Consider the following 22,380-nt stretch of genomic DNA (forward strand, 5'->3'; position numbering starts at 1 on the left):
TCATGAATAATTCTGGACTATTAACTTTGAGAAGGTGAAGACTCCGGGCCACTCGAGTGTTTGGATGTCAGGGGCTGTCGAGGGTTATGTGTGTGTTCAAATGGCGGCGGTGCTGGTAATGCACTGAAAATATGTGTCGAAGTAGAAGTACAAAGATGTATTCACATATTAGTAAAAGTAGTTCAACCAGGAGAGACAGATAAAGGGATAAGTGAGGTGCCATGATGAGAAAAATCAACATTGCGGAAGTTCTAACATTAGATTCTACACCTACACTTGCCAAACTTTAGGTTCGTTCTTGTTTTAATTATACAGATGTCTAAGGCCCAACAGACATATATCCCTGTCTGATACCTCTCAAGGCATTTCATAATTCGTTTTAAAGCGTAGCCTCTCTAGAAAACAACGGTTTTATTTCATTTACAGGTAGATTAATGCCACCAGGACATTTTATATTCAAATACTAGTGTAGTATATTAGCCTTGTTTCCTCCTCACACAGTGGCACCTATAGTAATGTATATTCTCTGGGATGTGGACTCATTTTCTGAAGGGAAGTTCTCGACTCAGTGATTTACTATAGTCCCCCAAAAAGATCAATAAACCAGAATGATTCAAGGTTTAATAAACAAAAATATCAAAGCAATTCATTACACATTTGATTACACAGCCTATGCCTGGGCTCAGCTTAGTTAAAAGAAGCGTTGGTGTTGAAAAGTACGTTTTTATAATTCCCTAATAAATCAAGGGACGCCTCAACTGCTTTTAATGTCAGACTCTGCAGTCACTTCTTGGATCAATCGTATGTGTCCGATGAAAGGCTCAGATGTAGATCAAGGTCTCCTCTGACTCTTTGGGTCCTTAGAGCGATCCATGCTGATCTTTGTGCAGGGTTTAGCGGTTGAAGATGCTGAAGAGTCCAACGAAGCAGCATGGTCCTGAGAAAGTGTTCTTTGTCTCAGTGCAGGGGCGTGGAGGCCCAAGCAGGAGGCGAGGGGGGTTTGCACCTCAGGGTGGGGGGCCCGAGTGTCACAGCTTTGAAGTTGTGTTTGAAGTCCAGCAGCAAAAGAGATAGTGAGAGGCTCACAGTGTCTTTTGTCCGACACCGGGGTGTGGCTTCAAGTGGGAGTGACCTTAAGACTGGATTTAACTCTCCTATTGTTTCTAATTTGGACAATTTGAACTAAAAGGAGCACAATGACATGTAACCAGAACAAACTATTACAACATTGTCAATGAATACACACATCATTAGCAGGTAATGAGGAAATATATGTAAAGGCAAATATGGCATGAACATAACACATTTCCAACCACAGTTCTAAAGGCATCTGCTTCACAAACATGGTTTATTGACAGATTTAGATCACACAGTGAAACATGGAGTCAATTTAAATGGGAAATATAGTTTAAGAACTTTGAGACACTTTTAAATCCAGCAGAAAGAAGATATTTTTAACGATTCCTGATCTGCTTGGAGCCATTAGTGAGTGTTACTTGTCTCTGTTGTTATCAGAGGTGTTTTAAAGGCTGGGCCTCTGTCTCATGGAGGATGATCACATTCCATCCAAGCCTTTTGCTTTGTTCTGTAACAGTGACGTGAGTGTCACCTTTGCTTTGGATTATGAAAAGATAATGTCTTTTGAAAGAGCTTTTGTGACGTACATGTCTTACTCTGGGCTGCACTATTTGGGAAAAATAACTACTTTAGTTCAGAATTTTTGTAGTATTATGAATGCTAATCATATTAAAACTAGTAGTCTAAAACTACATAGTCTTTTAAAAATGTGTGATACTGAAGAAAAAGTTTAGTCCAGGGCCGCTGCTACTCATTTGAGAGCCCTAAGTATAAATGCTCAGTGGGGCCCCCAACCCTCATTGAAATGGTAGGGTATAAGTTTTGTTTATTTTTTATTATATATTGCATGAGGGACAATCTTAAGGGGTGTCTGGTTGTCCTCCCTCAAGAAGTTTTCAACAAATTCATATAGTTCCATGTCACTTTGGCAGAGCCAGTGTTGAGTTTGGCTCTACAGCTGACGCATGGCAAGTCCTGTTTCATTCGCTCTTTTGCACTGCTTCTAATTGAATATGAGGCCCATTTTCATCAGCTGAAGACCATTTTGCTCCTCGTGGATCGTAGAATACACATGCAGTCAAACCTGCTCCCAGCTGTGCCCCTGATCCGTCTGTACTGTGGAGCTGCAACTGCATGAACCCTGGTGCCCCTCGGAACAACTGATGCCCAACACACTGTGTGCTGTATTGGGAGCGGCGGTACTGTATAAGACCATACAATAATATGAAGGAAATTTTCATTTTGTGGTATAAAAAAAGTAGTATCAAAATCGGTAAGGAGATCAACAGTGACTGCCCTCCACTTGGTACGAGAAGTAAATGTCCTACTTTTGCCCATCGACTTTCCAAGAAAAAAACATATTAAAGGTTTGTAAGCTTACGTGAGGCCATCAGCTATTTATTTTTCTTTTAGGGAGTGTCTGCAGTGCCGCGGTGCGCGGCCGAAACTGCCATATTATTTTTGTGCCGGCCGCGTGCCACGGCTCCTGAAACTGCGCCGCTATTTGACCGCGTTTTAGCGCCGTTTTAGACCGCGCCGGGTTAAGGTTAGGGTTAAAGTTAAGGTTAAGGTTAGGGTTAGGGTTAGCCATGACGCTATAAGAGAAGTCCCGCGGTTCCTGAAACTGCGCGGCCATTTGACTGAAGCCACGGCCTTCTTTTTAACTTAAAATCTGTTTATGAATTTTTTAAAAAACGGCATTAAAGACATTAAAAAGACAATTCTTATAACCATTCGGTAAACTTTTCATTGCACTCGTCTCTTTTGAAGTCTCTCCTTGTTGAAATACACTGTGTAGAATGTGTGGTCGCTCATACCAGATGGTGGGAGACCTCTTCGTCGTAGTCATCCACGCCCCCGTCACTCATCTCTCCGGCCTCCGCCCCCAGGCCCCCCTCACCTCCCTCGTCCCCAGAGTTGTCCGCTGCCTCGGACACGGACTCCTCGTGCAGGGAGTCGCAGTTGTCCTCGTACTTCCTCTGAGCTTCTGGAACAAAACACAAAATGACATCAAGTTTTTCCATTGTTAACTATCATTATGTATCTTACTATGATTTGGGATGTTACAATACTGGTGATATTCCAATAACATTTCATTAAAGGTAAGCTCCCAGGCATTTGTGCAGATGTGAGTGATATTACAATCTTCAGGTCAATAGGCAGACATTGGGCGATATGCAAAGAAAAAAATAAATCACAATTTTCTACAACATAAATCACAATTTCTTTTTTTTTAATTACATTTTCTGGTCCGAAGGCTTTATTCGACAGGACAGTTAAAACATGAGGTGGAGAAAGAGAGGGTAGAGACATACATCAATCAGTCAAGGCCAGGAAGCAAACCCACGATGCAAAGGTGGCAACAAAACCATATGCGCAACACTTTAAACCACTGCACCACCAGCGAGCACCACAATTTCAATTTTATCACCAAGTATAGCTTAGCATACTGAGGTAACTACCACTATTTTCTTCTGAGAGTTACTTCACTCTGAGTATGACAGAAGCTGACCAGTGAGAGGTGCAGGGATCTAAAGCATGTGGTTGCCTATCAATATGTTTCTGCTCTACATTCTGTATCTTTTAACATATCTTTCCAACTGCTACTTGATTGGTGTAAAACTCTAATTTATATTCACATTATCCCCAAACTCTCCCCAAATACAATTTCTCAAACGCACTTTTAGTTCCACTTTCATGGTTCCTGTTACTATACATCTGCAATCAGTAAGAATAGTGACATCTTTGCAGTGTTGTTTCTAAAAATGGACTGTTTCCTGGCAGTGTAGGACAGATATGACTGGGGGTCATTTTGTCCCCCTCTGGGCAGGAGCTGACAGTGCGTCCACGAAGGGCCTGACCTTAACAAGTGGTCGCGTCTACCATCTGTCTCTCTGCTACGACGCAGTGCCACTTCTCCACGCTGCTATTTTAAACCGCGATGTAGCAGCTCCTTTTCCCAGTATAGAAGGTGTCCACATGTCAGGGCTGTGCGGATGTTGGAGCGAGAGAAGACAGAACATCCTACGGGAGTCAAAGTTTCTATTCTCAGCCAAGTGTATTTATATAGATGTCCGGGATGGAATCTAAACTGGGAAAGATTCTACACTAAACAGCAGCAGTATGTTCAAGGTGTTTTTAGCTTTTTGGTGTTTTATTTAGTGGAAAATCTGAAAGGAAGGTGGCCAGACATGTCACATTATTGGTCTAGTTATATTAAAAACCTACTTAAAAGGGAGTATCCAATTTTTTTCATGTAATAAAGTTAAATCTGCTTTGCTGCTGTACATGCATGCTAGTTGTCTAGTTTACAGTGACAGCAAAACTCGCTCTGGCCTCTGAAAGTCGTGAAAAGCGCTTACAACCTGATTCCAGTGAATAATTAAGATCATTACAATGCATTAGGTACGTGACTGCTGCAAAGAGTTTAAAATGAACTAGTACTGTTTTTCAAGTTTTTTAAGATATAAAAAGAATAAGGTACAGCTCCGCTAACCTTTCCGGCGAGAAACCTTTCATGCGTTCAGAAAAGGTACTGCATGAGTTAGGGCCAATGGATTTTCAATTGGAGTTAGCGTTGGCCTCCAAACATCACAAACTATGAATATGAATATGCGCTGTCATAGCGAAAATTAGCATACTGAACGGTCAGTAATGCGTCAAGAACACGGGCCACAACAGTTTGACAAGTAAATGTTTTATTTCATCAAGCACCACAAATCCCTCATTCATAAGTGAAATTTAGAAAATGGAAGTTTCCAAACGTAATCAACATTCAGTCAACAACCACTTGTCCGCGCAGTCTACAAAGGACAAAATTAATGCTTTTATTTGGCTGCCTGATTAAAAGGATTGGGATAGTACATTGATATCACTGCCAGACTGTGTGCACATTATTCTAAACACATCACATCAAAGATACATTAGATTATGAGTATGGATTCTAACCTACAATACTATGCTACAAGTGCTGTATCTATCAAATGTAGTTAATTATTGCTAATCATTGACTGAGGTTCAACCACTCCTCCAGTCTTTAACCCCACCTCTAATTACCCAGAAGCCCTATTTATATTGCCAGACCAGCCATTTCCAACATGTTTTGGCAAACTACTTGGGTCTGGGGTTCGACCGCTGCGTTTCAATTTCTAGGGCGGAGTTTAGAGCAGAGACAGAACCAATCACCTAAACCCTGAAGTGACGGAAAAAACGCGACACGCTTAACCGGATATTACGTAGCCCATGTTAGCAAGGCGTGTTCCGCGTTGTCCGTCCCCGAACGCAGAAAATGTCTCCTGAATCGTGATGACGCCCTTCGTATAACCGCATCTAACGCACGTTCATCACGGCGAGTAGAGCGGACTTTCCTGATTTCCTGAAACCGAAGCGAGAGCAGAAGTAAACACTCGGTCATGAGCCGGGTCCACCATCTTGAATGTTTTGGAACGGGGGGTGAAAAGCGCTACTTCCGTATCTCAGTGTGATGCGTTAAAACCTCCGCCTGGGATTGGATAGGTAAAAGGATTACCGATGATTTCATTTGCTCTGACTCCGATTCCAGACCCATACGCATTCAAACAGAATGTGGGCGGGGCTGGCGGGTCAGGCAACCTCCCACCCAATGTCTCTATCATCTTCACCTTAACACATCACCATCTAGAAGAACGGGGGGTTTCTGAATCGACTGGGCTGATCACCTGAGACGAAGCCCCATCCTGAGTCTCTACCCGGCCAACGCTAATCGAGCCATCATCATCTAAAGTTGATACATGTCCTGGTTGTTTGTAGATTCACACAATTGAATCATTTCCAGTCTAACATCATAAAGACTCATTGTTGGTCTAATTAGAATACAGACCCTAAACGTACCAGAAATAAAACAGGTCATACTTAATTTTCCATTCTTCTCCGAGAGCATAGATATAAAAACACGCCATAGAAATGAAATTGAACTAAACAAAACCACCCACACGCTCTCTCGACAGAAACGATTCAAGCTCATAATCTGCTGGATCAATTCAAATGTATTTCATCCCTTCTCTCATTGTCTCTGCAGCGTTGTGTTTTCCAATCGTATTTATTCTCGCTTGGGCTGCTAACACGCCACATCACAGTTTGCCTGGAGGAGGATCAAGACTCGTTTTCTTTTTTGGCGCAGAGTTGTCAAGTGCCCGATGCAGTCCTTGAGTAACACATCGCACGCTTGTTAAAATCCAAACGGCCCTCTTTGCGGGACGAGGGCGTGGGCGACCTTGGGAGGAGGCCTGTCTTGGAGGGGAGGGTCTATCTTTATAGATCTGGGTTATTAAGGCGGGGGTGCTCTAATGACACCTGTCCGCGGACTTTGACGAAGCGGCCGGCCCATACTTCATCTACAGAGGTGTTCCGTACAGAGGGAGACGTGTGGGACGGCTTTAAATCAGAGGTGGAAGAGTGCGGAGTGGACGTAGGATCAATGCAAAAGTGGTGGTCGTTTTTCGAGAATAGGACAATTCTTATGGTTCAGATTTGTCTCACGCTGTGTTCCAGTTGTGTTTTGCATTTTCCGAGTTACAACTTTTGAATTTAAATAGGTACAGCCTTCCAACTCGGAAAGTTTGGTGAAAGTAAACACCTTCATTATTGATAATTCTTGTGTTATTTTCACTTTAGTTGCTCTCTATCCCTCTCTGTTGAGCCTCTGCAGTTATAAATGATAATGCTGCTGTTGCTAAGGTCTACACGAAGCTAATATCGACACAACCGATCTTTTATAAACTGTAAATAATGACAGTCACATGTATTTAAGACATATTTAAGATTTTACTAAAACGTTTGTCTATTTTCACCCAGTTTGACCATTTTGGTGACGTTTATAATGTTACTTCCTGGTTGGACATGAGCAGCAGATGTGACAAAGGTACGGGTAATTCCATAACTGTTACCTAGCAACCATGATGTTAACAATACACATCACACAATAGTTATGATTTGACATTTAATAACATCTATGTTCAATGATTGTTTAAACTGTCAGAAAAATGTGTCGATAGCGTTTGAATTGTGCACATTTTTGACAGGATGTCGCTTTTTGATGACATCATAGGTCGACGTCGATTCCTTCTACTTTGTGTCGTTTTCAACTTTTAATATTCAAATTCTTTTCACAAATTGCAACTTGACTATGATAAATCTTCACTACGGACAACCTGTCATGCTCATTAAGTGGAGCTGCATTTTTTTCCCAATTTGAGAACCTTCATAGCCTAAATTACTTGCGACAACTTCTGAGGACAACCGGAACGTTACAGGTCAGATCTGTGGAGAGGCGAGCCCGCTCACAGTCGGAATGCAAGTTTTCCAAGGTACTTTTTAGCAAAAAATAAAAAAAAAAACGACAGAAAGGATATTTATTGGTAAAAATAAAATGAATACTATTTTAAAAAGCTAAATCACTCAATTGACAGTATAGTATTTTTTCAGATTTGTGTTCTGACATAAAAGAGTTTGAATAAGCATGAATACAAAAAGATTTAACATAATTTATTAAAACAAATGAGTGTAACTGGGACTTTGTACGTACTACTACAGTTTACACATGCTGTATCTTCTGGTGCTGAACCTGAGCGGTCAGAACATGGCTGCTGTGCTCAGCTACTGTCCCTGACCACTCGTAATGCTGCAGCAGGACTCACCGGTGTCTGCGCGCTGCTGCTTCTCGATCCTCTCCAGGCGCCCCAGCAGAGAGTCGATCTTGGTCTTGATCTGAGTCAGCTCACGTTTGATGGTCTGCAGCTGGTCCGACTTCACTGCTGAGACACACAACACAGCAACAGAAGACCTTTAGTGGACGGGACTATACACTGTATCATTTCAATGCATTTCATCTGGTTTTGTTATGCATGTGTCAGTAAATATGTCTCATAGTCTCATTACGTAATTCTACAAGATTTTCTGTAAATCATAGATATATATAAAAAAACACATTTTACTTGTACTTTGTTACTTTATATTTCGTACAGTATAAACAATAATCAGCCCATATTGATTTTGAAAGAAGCAAAAGCCAACAGGCTGTCAACATTTCATATAAGAAATCACATCATAAATCCATATTCAAGCAAGTTCTGTGGGCACATCTCCTATAATCAGATGAAGGCTACAGCAGCATGAGTATTCAGAGGGCAAAAAACAACAAAAAAAACAACCTAAAAAAAACCCAAAAAGTCATTTTAGTCACAATATTGCGCTTTACAATGGAAAATGTCAAATTATCATCTATATACAGTATGTGGGTGGTAGTTTATTAATAAATACCACAAATACAGCATGAAACATATTTGTATTTAACATGATGTAAAGCAATTCTTCATCACTCAAGGCACTCGCTCCTAATTCCGTGTCAATCTCAGCAGCCGTGTTATCAGCTCCTTCTGCTCAAACGCTCGGCGATCCCATCAGCTCTCGGCCTCACGTCACTCATCGTCTTCATCTGGACGGCTGCACACTCGCTCATCTGCGAACCACAACCCGCTGTTTGCAATTTGGAGATTAGCAGCTACCTTTCGCCCACCGCGCAGTCGTGCTCGATACTGTGCGGATGCTATCTGTGAGCTGCCAGATGTGACGCTGGTAAAACTCAGAGATTTAATGCCCTCATGTCTGTCCCACGCAAGAGTGTTAACACCGAGCTATATGTATGTTTGAACCCAAAAGAAGGGTAAAGGGTAATAGGAAAAAGGGTGTGGGTAATAGATGTGGAAAGAGACAAAGTGGTCTGGCATAAACGCTCTATACACATAACGTAACGCTTTAAAATAAGGTTCCTTCGTAAACTGTTTATTTAAGGCGTTAATAAGCACAGTTTTTCTTTATAAGCACTTAGACAATTATAAGCATTTATAGATGGCTTATAAAACCTTATAAATGTCATTAAATCAAGATCCTTGATACACTGTTGTCAATAATCACGTGATAAATGCTTGGAAATGCCTCATAAGTGCGTATAAATGAAAAACAAGTGTTTATTAATGCTTTGTAAATAGTTTGAACTGGACAAACGTTTTGCCACTCGAAGAAGCTTCTTCAAGACCTCGCAGACCATGTTCTAATAAAATATGACATCTGTGCTGAGAATATTTCTGTCCCTTATGATATTGTTATGAGTGCTACTTTACTGTAGTATAAGTATGTCATTTGGTGGGCTGCAAGCAAAATGGTCTGTCACCACAAGTCTAGAGTTGCAAAGTGGTTGGTTCATTTTCGATCCCCATAGCATAATATTAGTTTTTGAAAAACAAGTGGCACGTGTTGTAGTAGTAGAAATAGTATGTGCAGTAATAGGGGTGGGCGATATTGACAAAAATGAAAATCTCTCAAATGTTTTTGCATTATGTCGAGCATAATATTCAGATGAGATTTTAACCATACATCAGGATTGTGTTAGCTGTAAATGTTGGTTGAAGTTCCAGTATTGAACAAAATGTAAAGAATAACAACAAAAGTGAAAAAATACTCTGGACTTTTAAAGATAATTTTTAATACTTTTAATTATAGAGAAGATACACTTGATCTTCTAATTTTGCATTCCTCCAGAACAACAATAGTGATATTATACTTTAAAAAAAAAATATATATCTTGTTGTTCTGATGTGGCTTGTGTGAAGTATGAACACAGCTTCAGATGGTATTTTGGTAAATGTTTTCAAGAAAAGTCAAAAATTCATACTTAGTCATCTTACACACATTATTAACTAGAGGCACATCATTGATTTATGCAGTAGCAAATGTAAAGTCCAAAGAAAATCTGTACAAACTGCTCAAATCTTTATTGTGATGCTGGGATTTCTACAAAAACTGCAAGCAAGATGTGTCAATCAATGATTAGCTTTGGTGATTAGCATGCAGGTCAGATATGGTCCCTAAAAAATCTTCTAACAGCTCAAACATGAATAGTAAGTGTCTGAAACTTGCTGTGTGTTTATGCTAATAGAGCGGCAATAAATATCACTTAGTTTCTATGGGATTTTGGGCTGACAGTGTTTTGCTTAATTACGTCTCTTCCCGTTGTAAGTCCATCTAAGTCAAGGAAAAGCTGTTCGAAAGCCTCAATATAGCGCTGAATATCAAGTGAGACGTGAGTTGCCAAAAACTGACACCAATATTTGTGAACCGTTTAAGTAGAAAGAACAGAAACTTGCTGCTTCCCGTAGAAACACTCTGGCTCCGACTAGATGCAAAGGGATTATATCTAACCCTATGTGAGGTTCATAAATAATGTAGCCTTCACCATTGATATGTACTCTGATCCATTTCTGTCAATTATGTGGAATGAATAATGATAATTCAGTTTGCAAACATCAATATCAAGAGACAGCGTTGTTTTTGACATAAGTAGACGTGGGGTTCATGTTATTGATTACTTAACAACTCAATTTTGTCCAGGAAGATTTGAGGGACTTCGGAGCCAATATCAAGCGGGTTGGAGCTGGCACCAACCTATCCAACATATTCAGGTCAATGCTTTGTCATCTGAGCTAAAGGCTAACTAACTTATGTTGAGATTTCTGGTAAAAATCTAGTGAAACTACTACTAAACATAATGCTTTACATGTTACTGCTGTGGAGAGCAGATAAATGATAACTCCATTAGCACTGGCCAAAGTTATTGAGTTAGATGCTGTGTTCATGTGGTGCTCAGGAACTAGTTTTCCCAATGTTTTCCAAGTTAAAAAGTCAGAAAAACCTCTCATGAACATGGGTCAAAAACGTCCACACTTGACGTCACCTACTTTGTGACCAAAATCAGCTGTCAATTTATCTTAAACAATTCAGCACTTTGACTAAACGTTGCTACATTTAAGCCTTTCTGTCAGTTGTCCATAGCAACAGATGTGGGCAGGAAAGTTTAATGAGTCACGCTAGCTCCCGACGACCACATAAATGCGGCATAAGGAACTTTGAATATCGATGTTGATCAGCGTCTCATCTCCCACTCATCAGCGTGGTAACAGCAGAGATCATTGCCGCGGTAACGATAGCAAAGCATCGCAAACAAGGCCCTTGGATCGACCTCCTATCCTTCGTGTTTACTGCCTCATGAATAACGCACCTTCATTTTCTCCCACCATAAAACCTACGAGGGCTTCGGGCAAACTTGGGGAAACAACATCACGTCAAACTTTGAATATTGTTTTGTCATATGCAAATAAACAACATGTATTTATGGCGGCCCATATCGGCGGCACGTCACGGCTAATTCGATCTCACGGTTGCCACGGCGAGGGTGTTCTCTTTCAGGAGCTTAGCGGAATCTCAGACCACAAAGTAATAAGTTAATCTCAATCCTCCGCACTCAGCAGTTAAAATGTGTCATCGCCGGTTTTTAGTTGGGGGGAAACGGGGCCAAAACTGTCAGAGGAAGTGAAGTGAGGAGGCAAAATTCGCATTGACGTGGATCAGATTGAGTCAGCGATGCAGTGAAGGCTGGGTAAACAAACTCGCAACTTCCCATTAGAGCTTCAATGGGAAACGCTTGAAATTAGAACGCCGATTTTCTTCACTCTTCCAACTTTATTGCGCGAAACTTTTTGATGATTCTATAACATCTCTGACATCTCAAGTGTCATTTCCACAGGGATATTACAAGCTGATAGTCAAAGCAGGTAAATACACAGGCACCTCCAGGCCAGAAGAGGTCCCGAGTGGGAAGACAACCAGTAATTATATGATCGTTACTTTCAATACGACGGGGCACCAGTCGACAATGCTGTTTGAATTGAATGACACGATGCAGCCTTTTTGTCCTATTGTTCTTTGTGTAATTAGACAGAACATAAAGCATTTCTAAACTAGTTATGACTGAACTTTCTCATCAATCTCTCTCTCTCCACAGCCAGCTTGAGATGCACGCGAGCAGCCTCCTATTCAATTAGAAACAGTTAAAAAAGCGCAAACAAGACGCAGTGAAGCTGAACCACGGCACAGACACGGCAGCACATGCAGCGTTTCTCATACAAATGAAATGTCTAAAAGATGTTTGTATCAATGCAACAGAAAACGTATGTTCAGACGTGGTTAGACGTGGTTAGACATTGGGGGGCACGGCAGGGGGCACCACCGACCATTACTCTGCACCCACACGGCTAAGAGCGGCCCTGGGTTCAAACAAACACGAAACATTAGCATTAGCAAGTACTCAAACAGCGCCGACTTCTGCTTAATCAAGGAATTAAGCACTAAATGTTGTTAATCTGAGAAGCGAGAAGTCTGATTTTGTTCTTAATCATAGATGAAACGAGATGGAATAAACAAAACTGATTGCACGGCTCTGTCTGAGTTTGTGGCTGTGGTGACCAGGCTGAAAATCCTCTGTACATCGGTTTTACAGTCAAACAAAAGCTTTTTTTTTTTTACAGTTTCTTGTCCATTCCCCTTTATTCAAGGCTGTTACATCAAATCTGTTGCCAGGAATACAATGGCAGTATGAAGTTGGCTAAAGCTATCTTCCACTCAACCCTCTGTGCCAACGTTGCCATCTCAGTTACAATGAAAAAAAAAAACTCTTATAAATATTTAAATAAAATCAATCAAACCACTTCCGGAGGGTCAAAACCTAAAATGTATACTGGGAATCCACCTGCATAGTATAAGTGTTGCATAATTCAGTGTACGGCCAGTTCACTTTCAAATATCATGCACCCGATGGAGGTAAAATACTGAATTTTGTAAGTTTGAGTTGTGTTTTTAGTGTGTAGATAAGATACTTGTGTCGTTTGACTCTGCACGTTTACCTTTTATTGAGGGTAAATGGATATAGGAGAGTATAAAAGATAGGTATGTCCCTTGATGTCATACACAGTCACAATAAAAAACATTTTACATTCCAATTCCACAGTTGAGTGTCCAAGAAAACTCATCAGAGGCTTGTTACTGCACACTGACAAAAAAAATAAAAGGCTGGACCCCTGCTCAGAAGAGATGTCAAGGTCTAATAACTCTGTCTGACATATTGGCTTTTTGTAAACTCAATTTCCCATAAGGCCATTTTAATCTTTCAGAGGAATCCATAGTGAAGACTTCAAACAAATGAAAGAGCTGGCAGAGGGAGACAAGTACTGCGCTGGGTATATTTACAAAAGCTCTGTTTGAATCATATCTTTCCAATCTCTCAAACTAATATGAGGTATTTTCACATGGCAAACACCTGTTCTTGAATTATTGATGTATGAAGAAAAGGGCAATATTACAATCAAAACCTAAGCTTTCCTTTTAGCTTTCCGTTTTCAACATTTCCTCTGTCAACAGACTTTTAATAATACTTATGCATAATACTTACAGTATAAAGCACTTTTCTAACCATTCAAAGACGCTTCTCATTGCATTATCCATTCACTCACACACCAGAGTCATACCAGGCAATGTGGATAAAGTGTCTTGCCTAAGGACACAATGACATTTTCTCTAGCCGCTCCACTGTAGCAGGCTCCCATCCAAGTACTGACCGCGCCCTGACCTGCTTAGCTCCTGAGATCTAACGGGATTGGGTAGTGGAAAGCAGGTATGGCCAATAATTATAGCTATTTAACAACATTTTAACACTGTTTTTATTTCCCTCCTCCAAACCACATGCTTTTACTGACAGAGCTGTAAACATCGCCTTAATTTGAAAAAGACACACGAGATCACAGACGATTGGAGATGACTGAATATCAATTCAAAAGTGAAATTAAAATCCACATTCATCAAAAATAATGTCTATGTTATTGCATCTACTTAATAAATACACTATGGGACTTGCCACCTGCTTGTCTCCATAGCCGCCATTTTTTCTAGAATGTTCTTTAGTATGACATTAATCTTACTCAGCTTCCATGTATTCAAATGCAGGCATTTCTATAATATATATATATATATATATATATATATATATATATATATATATATATATATATATATATTTTGTTGCAAATGCATATCTATCCTGTGATCTTCTCCATCCCTGTCGCCTCACGATTGTGTTAGGATATAGCACATGCACATTGAACACAAGCTCTACAAACTGTGGGTCATATCTTTGTCCAAATCTGGTCTCATGATTTGTAAAGTGGCCCCTAAACCTGAGCCGAGTCACCGGCGTAAAATCCACCTTCTCTACAGAGGGAGAAGAGCCCAGCAGATCCGTACGAGCTCTGGATGCCGAAAACATACTAAAGTGTAACCATCCTCCCCCTCGCATCTTCACGCTCGCACATGTGGAAGCGCCATAAACACTGTATTTTCCGGATAGGACTTTATCTGTTCCAGCTCGAGGCCAGTCATCCTTTTGATGATAAGAAAAGTGAGGAAGGATTTCTAATTTATCGCTTGCCTTTGGGGGGCATTCTGCTTTTGTATTCTCATTGGATACAAACTAAGCTGCGCAGAAAGAAAACATATACATTTTAATCCCGCACTAAGTAATCAGAAATAGATCGGGAAGGAGAAGGCAGCCATTGTTATTTAATCAGCATTAGAAAGGATTGAGGGAGTGAGTAATGATGTTAATTTTAGAAACCCAAGATGAACTGTAGGCTGAGTATCAAGGGGATTCTGGGGAGCTGCAGAATCAGTGGCCTGTGAAGATGAATATGGACGAAGAGAGCGGGGCTTTGGGGATAAAGATTTAAATCTAACTTGGGGACAAAGAAACAAGTTTAGAGAAAAACAAAACACATTTCGAGGGTCTTTGCGAGCTGTACCTCTAAAGCAACTTGAAAACAAAAACCTGTTCAAGTTAAAACTCAGTTAAATGTGCTGGATTTGACAACTAACTTTGTTGCATTAACCACCTTGAATAGAACAAAAAAACATTTTAATATCACAAAGATATTGTTTTATTCAGTTGAGTAAATATATGACTAGAAGGTTTAAAGGATATTCGCACTGTAAGAACCTTTTTTAGTTCCTGGTTCTTTTCTCTTCAACAGATGAAAATGTGTTCCATGTATGTTCATTAACATGCACTGTCCTGACCAAATAAATAAATGAAGGGAAACAAGACTTTTATTTTCCTATCCAAACTTAATTAAACATTTAAATGTTCTATCTACACACTACAGTGTTGAAATTGGCAGCTGTGTCTCAGACCACATGACCCTGACCTGTGGAGTGCCCCAAGGGTCAGTCCTGGGTCCCCTTCTGTTCAACCTCTACATGCTGCCGTTAGGTCAGTTGATACGCAGTGAAAATGTGTCCTATCACAATTATGCAGACGACACTCAGATCTATGTTTCACTATCGGCAGGCGAATATGGACCAGTAGATTCACTCTGTCACTGCATCCAACAGATCAGTTTGTGGATGCAGCTGAACTCAGACAAGACTGAAGTAATCGTTTTTGGCCCACAGAAACAGAAAGTGTTAGCGGTCACCTCCAGAGTCTCGCTCTAAAACCTACAAACCAAGTTAGAAATCTGGGGGTGATAATGGACTTTACCAACCACGTCAAATCAATAACATCAGCAGCTTTTTACCATCTAAAAAACATTGCCAAAATCAAAAATATAGTGTCTAAACCAGACTTGAAGAGACTTATCCATGCGTTTGTCTCCAGTAGATTAGACTATTGTAACGGCTGCTCACTGGCCTCTCCAAACGAGCTGTAAAACAGCTGCAGTTCATCCAGAACGCTGCTGCTCGGGTCCTGACTAGAACCAGGAAGTACCATCACATTAGTCCTGTTCTCAGGTCTCTGCACTGGCTCCTGTGGCTCAGAGAGGAGACTTTAAAGCAGCTCTGCTTGTGTACAAGTCTCTCCATGGCCTAGCACCAAAGTACATCTCAGACATGTTAGTGCCATATGAACCATCTCGGACTCTGAGGACCTCAGGGACCGGCCTCCTGCTGGTGCCAGAGTCAGGACTAAACATGGACCGGCCTCCTGCTGGTGCCAGAGTCAGGACTAAACGTGGATCGGCCTCATGCTGGTGCCAGAGTCAGGATTAAACATGGACCGGCCTCCTGCTGCTGCCAGAGTCAGGACTAAACATGGACCTGCCTCCTGCTGGTGCCCAGAGTCAGGACTAAACATGGACCGGCCTCCTGCTGGTGCCAGAGTCAGGACTAAACATGGACCGGCCTCCTGCTGGTGCCAGAGTCAGGACTAAACATGGACCGGCCTCCTGCTGGTGCCAGAGTCAGGACTAAACATGGACCGGCCTCCTGCTGGTGCCAGAGTCAGGACTAAACATGGACCGGCCTCCTGCTGGTGCCAGAGTCAGGACTAAACATGGACCTGCCTCCTGCTGGTGCCAGAGTCAGGACTAAACATGGACCGGCCTCCTGCTGGTGCCAGAGTGAGGACTAAACATGGGCCGGCCTCCTGCTGGTGCCAGAGTCAGGACTAAACATGGACCGGCCTCCTGCTGGTGCCAGAGTCAGGACTAAACATGGACCTGCCTCCTGCTGGTGCCAGAGTCAGGACTAAACATGGACCGGCCTCCTGCTGGTTCCCAGAGTCAGGACTAAACATGGACCAGCCTCCTGCTGGTGCCAGAGTCAGGACTAAACATGGACCGGCCTCCTGCTGGTGCCAGAGTCAGGACTAAACATGGACCGGCCTCCTGCTGGTGCCAGAGTCAGGACTAAACATGGGGAATCTGCATTTCAGTTTTATGCAGCTAAAATCTGGAACAGTCTTCCTGAAGATGTGAGACAGGCTTCTACTCTAACAATGTTCAAATCTAAGCTAAAAACAGTTTTGTTTAGCTGTGCATATGACTGAAAGGATTTTCTTTGCACTCTTCTCTTTTATGACTTAAATTGTTTTTAATTAGTTAATTTTATTGTATCTGTAATTTCTTTGTGATTTGAATGCATTTTTCCTGCTGTGTGAAGCACTTTGAATTGCCTTGTGTATGAAATGTGCTCTACAAATAAACTTGTCTTGCCTTGCCTTACAGATTCGAATGTTAAAGCCACTTTCAGTCACTGCCCCTGTATGAACACAAACAAGGGGAACATAATCGTCGTGGACAAAACTGTGGACAAAGGCGCCGGTCCAGCTGGCAGCCTGGTGCAATGCTCCGCTCTTTTTTTTAAAACACTTTTTTCACACTTATTGTGCTTTCTCTTTTGTATTTTGTAAATATTTTTTCTACTTTAATTGTACGATGGGGACACGCGCTGGAATCGCTTTAATTCAACTTGTTTCAACTTTGTTCGCCTGGATTATTGAGTATTTTATGTAGTGTCGTGTGTTGTCGTGATGTGCGCTAGCTCCGAGCTAGCCCCCCGGCCCCCTGCCACCGCCGCCGTACGGAGCGGCGCCGGTGCGCGTTTATACAAAGGAGGAACTCATGAAACTGAGGGGGAAACCATCGTCTTACCCGGAGATCGTCACGTTATCCCGGCGGACATCCTAATTTTTCCCCTCCATCCCTTGTTGGGAAATGGGAGGTTTTGTTTATAAGAGTTCTTCAATTAAGAGTGTTTTTTAAACTTCCTATAATCTGTTATCTGTCCTTTTCCTCTGTATCTACCTGCGTTGTATCAATGAAATTTCCCCATGTGTGGACAATAAAGGATTATCTTATCTTATAATGATTAAAAGCTGAAAAACTGAACAACGTAACTTCACCACACTTGTCCACTTTAACTGAAATGTTCCATAATATGGCAAAAAAAAACACCACCACCGACAGGCAATAAAAATGATATAAGCATAAGAGCGCATGTTTGTAAAAGGTATTTTTCATACAATAAATACCTTAATTTGGATAAATCAAGATAAGATATTTACTGTGGCAAAGCAATACCATCTCACTGGAGACAAAAGTTACCTGGTGCTCCTTAAACAAACTTCCTCCTTGTTCCTCCCATTACCCTGCTCGAAACGATTACCTGCATTGCCTTCTACCTACACTCCTGCTCCATCGCTGCGTGTTGTTGTGCAGTTTAACCTTATTCCATCTGGCCAATCCATCCGGGCCAAAGTCAATCGAAAAAGTGATTTGTCACGGCACCTGCTGGGGCCAAATTAGTCCTCCTAACACCGAGCTTTACGGGGACGCTTTGGAACACAGAATCCATTGAGTCGCTCCAAAAAAGAGGCCCGGAGATTTTTCCCCCTTCCCTGTTTTTTTCATCTGCTATAATACCACGGTTCGACTGGCAGACCTCACCAAGCTGCAGCTACTGATAACACAGGGGCCCAGACAGGCAACAATGACACAAACAGCCTTTAGAATTACAGCGGATATAGGCGAACATTTAGCAAAAAACAAGCTTGACCGCGGCACCAATCCGACTATAATTACATTAAGGCCAGTTAAATGCATGGCTTCTTAATGGCGAGAGGTTTAGGGAGGATAGGGGTAACAGGAATAGCGGCTGAAAGAGGTAAAAAGGAGGGATTATGTTGGAGATTTGGCGTTACGCTCCCATTGCAGTGAATTAAAGGGCTTTTTATACCTCCAGCTGAAAAGAGGAAGAAGCGGTTTTCGGACCAGATTTACACAAATGCATTCAAAAGGACTCAATGGTGCTGGCTTAATTAAGAAGGGGTCTTTTCTTTTCAAGGCATTTATTTGTCTTGCTAAATTTAACATATGAGTTGAACGTTTTGTGCATTTCTATATAGATTGTCTAAAGTTAAAAGTGCAACTATTCAACCTCTACAATGTATACCCTTCACACTAAAACAGAGATTTAAACTTTATGTTCTCAAAGATAACAATGGCAACATGGTTATCTTAAATTACTAAGATTTGTAGATGGTTTATAATACAGTACTGTTTGAAAAAAGTCACCAGAGAAAAAAAGGGTCACTCGTTCTAATATTTCATAGGAATTTAGAAATGTTGGCCTTTAGCTTTGATCACAACACGCTTTAGCTGTGGCTTGAATTCAATAACCTTCTGCTATATTAAAAGATTTATTTCCATCCAGTGTTGCATTATTTTTCAGCAGTTGATCTTGTGTTGATTATGGAGAGAGTGACCACTGCACACGTCTGAGGTTCACATCTTTAGATTAGTTTCTCCTTAGATGTTTTCTCTGCCAATGATTTGACCCTTCTCAAACACACTGACATCTTCTCCATGACCAAGGGAGTCGTCTTTCCACATGGTTGTTTCAGAAATGAGAAGCCGCTCACAGCATCAGTTGGGTTTAAATACCTCGTTGCAGCTGAAAGATCAGTATCTGCAGTATTTGCTTAGTTGAATCCAAGTGGCACCTTTTTTGGGGACAGGCAATGTATCTTATGAATATTAATAAGTCATTATTCAAAAAGGTGTGTGTTTATGTTAATAAACCAAAATGTTTGACAGAGCATCCATAAGCTGCTTATAAACACTTTTTAATTACAAAGGGAAAAATGCTGGTAAATGCCTTAAAGCGCTTATAAAACGTATAACTAGTGCTTATTAATACATTATAAATAGTTGACTAAGGCTGGAAGACCTGACTCCACCCAATCTACGTCCACTGCTACACCAGGGCCGGCGGCGCTCCAGCCTCAATCAACACATCCAAGTTACTCCTCCCCGCGGCACGGCGCACCTCCTCTGCCCCTCCTCTGCCCTCCTCTGCACCTCCTCTGCCCCTCCTCTGCCCTCCTCTGCTCCTCCTCTGTACCTCCTCTGCTCCTCCTCTGTACCTCCTCTGCTCCTCCTCTGCACCTCTTCTGCACCTCCTCTGCACCTCTTCTGCTCCTCCTCTGCACCTCTTCTGCTCCTTCTCTGCACCTCTTCTGCTCCTCCTCTGCACCTCTTCTGCTCCTTCTCTGCACCTCTTCTGCACCTCCTCTGCTCCTCCTCTGCACCTCTTCTGCTTCTCTTCTGCACCTCCTCTGCTCCTCCTCTGTACCACCACTGCTACACGAGGGCCAGCGGCGCTCCAGCCTCAATCAACACATCCAAGTTACTCCTCCCCGCAGCACGGCGCACCTCCTTTGCACCTCCTCTGCCCCTCCTCTGCACCTCCTCTGCTCCTCCTCTGCTCCTCCTCTGCCCCTCCTCTGCACCTCTTCTGCACCTCTTCTGATCCTCCTCTGCACCTCTTCAGCTCCTCTGCTGCTCCTGTGCTCCTTCTCTGCACCTCTTCTGCACCTCATCTGCGCCTCCTCTGTACCTCCTCTGCACCTCTTCTGCTCCTCCTCTGCACCTCTTCAGCTCCTCCTCTGCACCTCTTCAGCTCCTCTGCTGCTCCTGTGCTCCTTCTCTGCACCTCTTCTGCACCTCATCTGCTCCTCTTCTGCACCTCATCTGCACCTCATCTGCTCCTCCTCTGCACCTCCTCTGCACCTCCTCTGTTCCCAATCACTGCACAGCTGGCCACATTTAAACCCTCCTGCAGCTGGCTCGGCTGCTTCAGACTACTTGTAGAACCAAATAAAAAGACACATATACCATATTATGGTATATTCCCAACCAGAAGAGCAGAACATTGTTTATTTATTGGTTGTGGTTGGTAAAATAGTGGATGAATGGCCATTGTTTGATTAGTAATAACAATTATTCCATGTTAGATATTTCAGTAACACTTAATAATAACACTATTATTAACCTTAATAAAGCCTGAACAAAGACTTAATTAATAATTAATTAATATATATGGTATTAATACTCCTCCTTGAACTGACACCTTAACGTGGTGGAGTGGTTTGAGTGCCGAATGATAGCTATGTTGTCGGGGGCTTCATGCCCCTGGTAGGGTCTCCCAAGGCAAACAGGTCCTAGGTGACAGGTCAGACAAAGATCGGTTCAGAAGCCCCCTATGATGACAAAATGAACAAGGACGTTTACCTCGCCTGGATCGGCGTCACCGGGGCCCCATCCTGGAGCCAGGCCTGGGATGGGTGCTCGATGGCGAGCGCCTGGTGGCCGGGTCTTACCCCACAAGGCCCGGCCGGGCACAGCCCGAAGGAGCGACATGGGGCCGCCCTCCGTGGGCCCACCACCCGCCGGAGGATCCATAAGGCGCCGGTGCAAAGAGATCTGGGCGGCAGTCGTCGGCAGGGGCCTCGGCGACCAGATCTCCAGACACAGAGACTAACTCTAGGGACATGGAATGTCACCTTGCTGAGGGGGAAAGAGCCTGAGCTTGTGCGGGAGATTGAGCGATATCGACTAGATATAGTCGGCCTCACCTCCACGCACAGTTTGGGCTCTGGAACCCATCTCCTCGAGAGGGGCTAGACGCTCCACTTCTCTGGTGTTGCCTGCGGGGAGAGGCGGCGGGCTGGTGTGGGCTTGCTTATAGCCCCCCAGCTCAGCCGCCACATGTTGGAGTTCACCCCGGTGGACGAGAGGGTCGCGTCCCTTCGCCTTCGGGTGGGGGACAGGTCTCTCACAGCAGAGCAGAGAACCCGGCCTTCTTGGAGTCCTTGGGAGGAGTACTGGACAGTGCACCGACCGGGGACTCCGTTGTTCTACTGGGGGACTTCAACGCCCACATGGGCAATGACAGTGACACCTGGGGAGGGGTGATCGGGAAGAACGGCTTGGACTTCTGTGCTAGCCATGGATTGTCTATAACGAACACCATGTTCAAGCACAAGGGTGTCCATCAGTGCACATGGCACCAGGACACCCGAGGCCGAAGGTCAATAATCGACTTTGTTGTCGTGTCATCTGACCTCCGGCCGCGTGTCTTGGACACTCGGGTGAAGAGAGGGGCAGAGTTGTCAACCGATCACCACCGGGTGGTGAGTTGGATCCGCTGGTGGAGGAGGAAGCCGGACAGACTTGGCAGACCCAAGCGCATTGTGAGGGTCTGTTGGGAACGTCTTGCGAAGCCCTCTGTCAGTAGGGTATTCAACTCGCACCTCTGGGAGAGCTTCTCCCATATCCCGGGGGAAGTTGGGGACATTGAGTCCGAGTGGACCATGTTCTCCGCTTCCATTGTTAATGCGGCTGCTCGGAGCTGTGGTCGCAAGGTCTCCGGTGCCTGTCGAGGCGGCAACCCCCGAACCCGGTGGTGGACACCGGAAGTAAGGGATGCCGTCAGACTGAAGAAGGAGGCATATCAGGCCAGTCTGGCTTGTAGGTCTCCTGAGGTCATCGACAGGTACAGGCAGGCCAAGCGGGCCGCGGCTCGTGCTGTCGCAGAGGCAAAAACCCGGGCCTGGGAGGAGTTCGGGGAGGCCATGGAGGAGGACTATCGGTCGGCCCCAAAGAAATCCTGGCAAACCGCCTCAGGAAGGGGAAGCAGTGCCTCACCAACACAGTTTACGGTGCGGGTGGAGACCTGCTGACCTCGACTGGGGATGTCGTCGGACGGTGGAAAGAATACTTTGAGGACCTCCTTAATCCCTCAGTCATGTCTTCCGAAGAGGAAGTA

General features: G+C 43.2%; 1 protein-coding gene across 8 annotated transcripts in view; it reads right to left on the reverse strand.

Moving 5' to 3' along the window:
• LOC140364779 (RNA-binding Raly-like protein) overlaps positions 1-22,380 on the reverse strand; it is a 237,161-nt gene that overhangs the window by 16,472 nt on the left and 198,309 nt on the right. For 5 of the 8 annotated variants that reach the window (XM_072451135.1, XM_072451139.1, XM_072451134.1 and 2 more), the window contains 2 exons: positions 7,752-7,868; positions 2,895-3,064 (listed from right to left, as the gene is read on the reverse strand). In XM_072451135.1, coding sequence (XP_072307236.1) covers positions 2,895-3,064; positions 7,752-7,868 — 287 coding nt within the window. The remainder of the gene's footprint in view (positions 1-2,894; positions 3,065-7,751; positions 7,869-22,380) is intronic. The other 3 variants (XM_072451138.1, XM_072451137.1, XM_072451136.1) reach the window with 3 other exon arrangements.

The sequence above is a fragment of the Eucyclogobius newberryi genome, unplaced genomic scaffold, assembly GCF_026437365.1.
Source record: "Eucyclogobius newberryi isolate DKJ021-1_F unplaced genomic scaffold, fEucNew1.0.hap1 SCAF_18, whole genome shotgun sequence".
NCBI classification, from domain to species: Eukaryota; Metazoa; Chordata; class Actinopteri; order Gobiiformes; family Gobiidae; genus Eucyclogobius; species Eucyclogobius newberryi.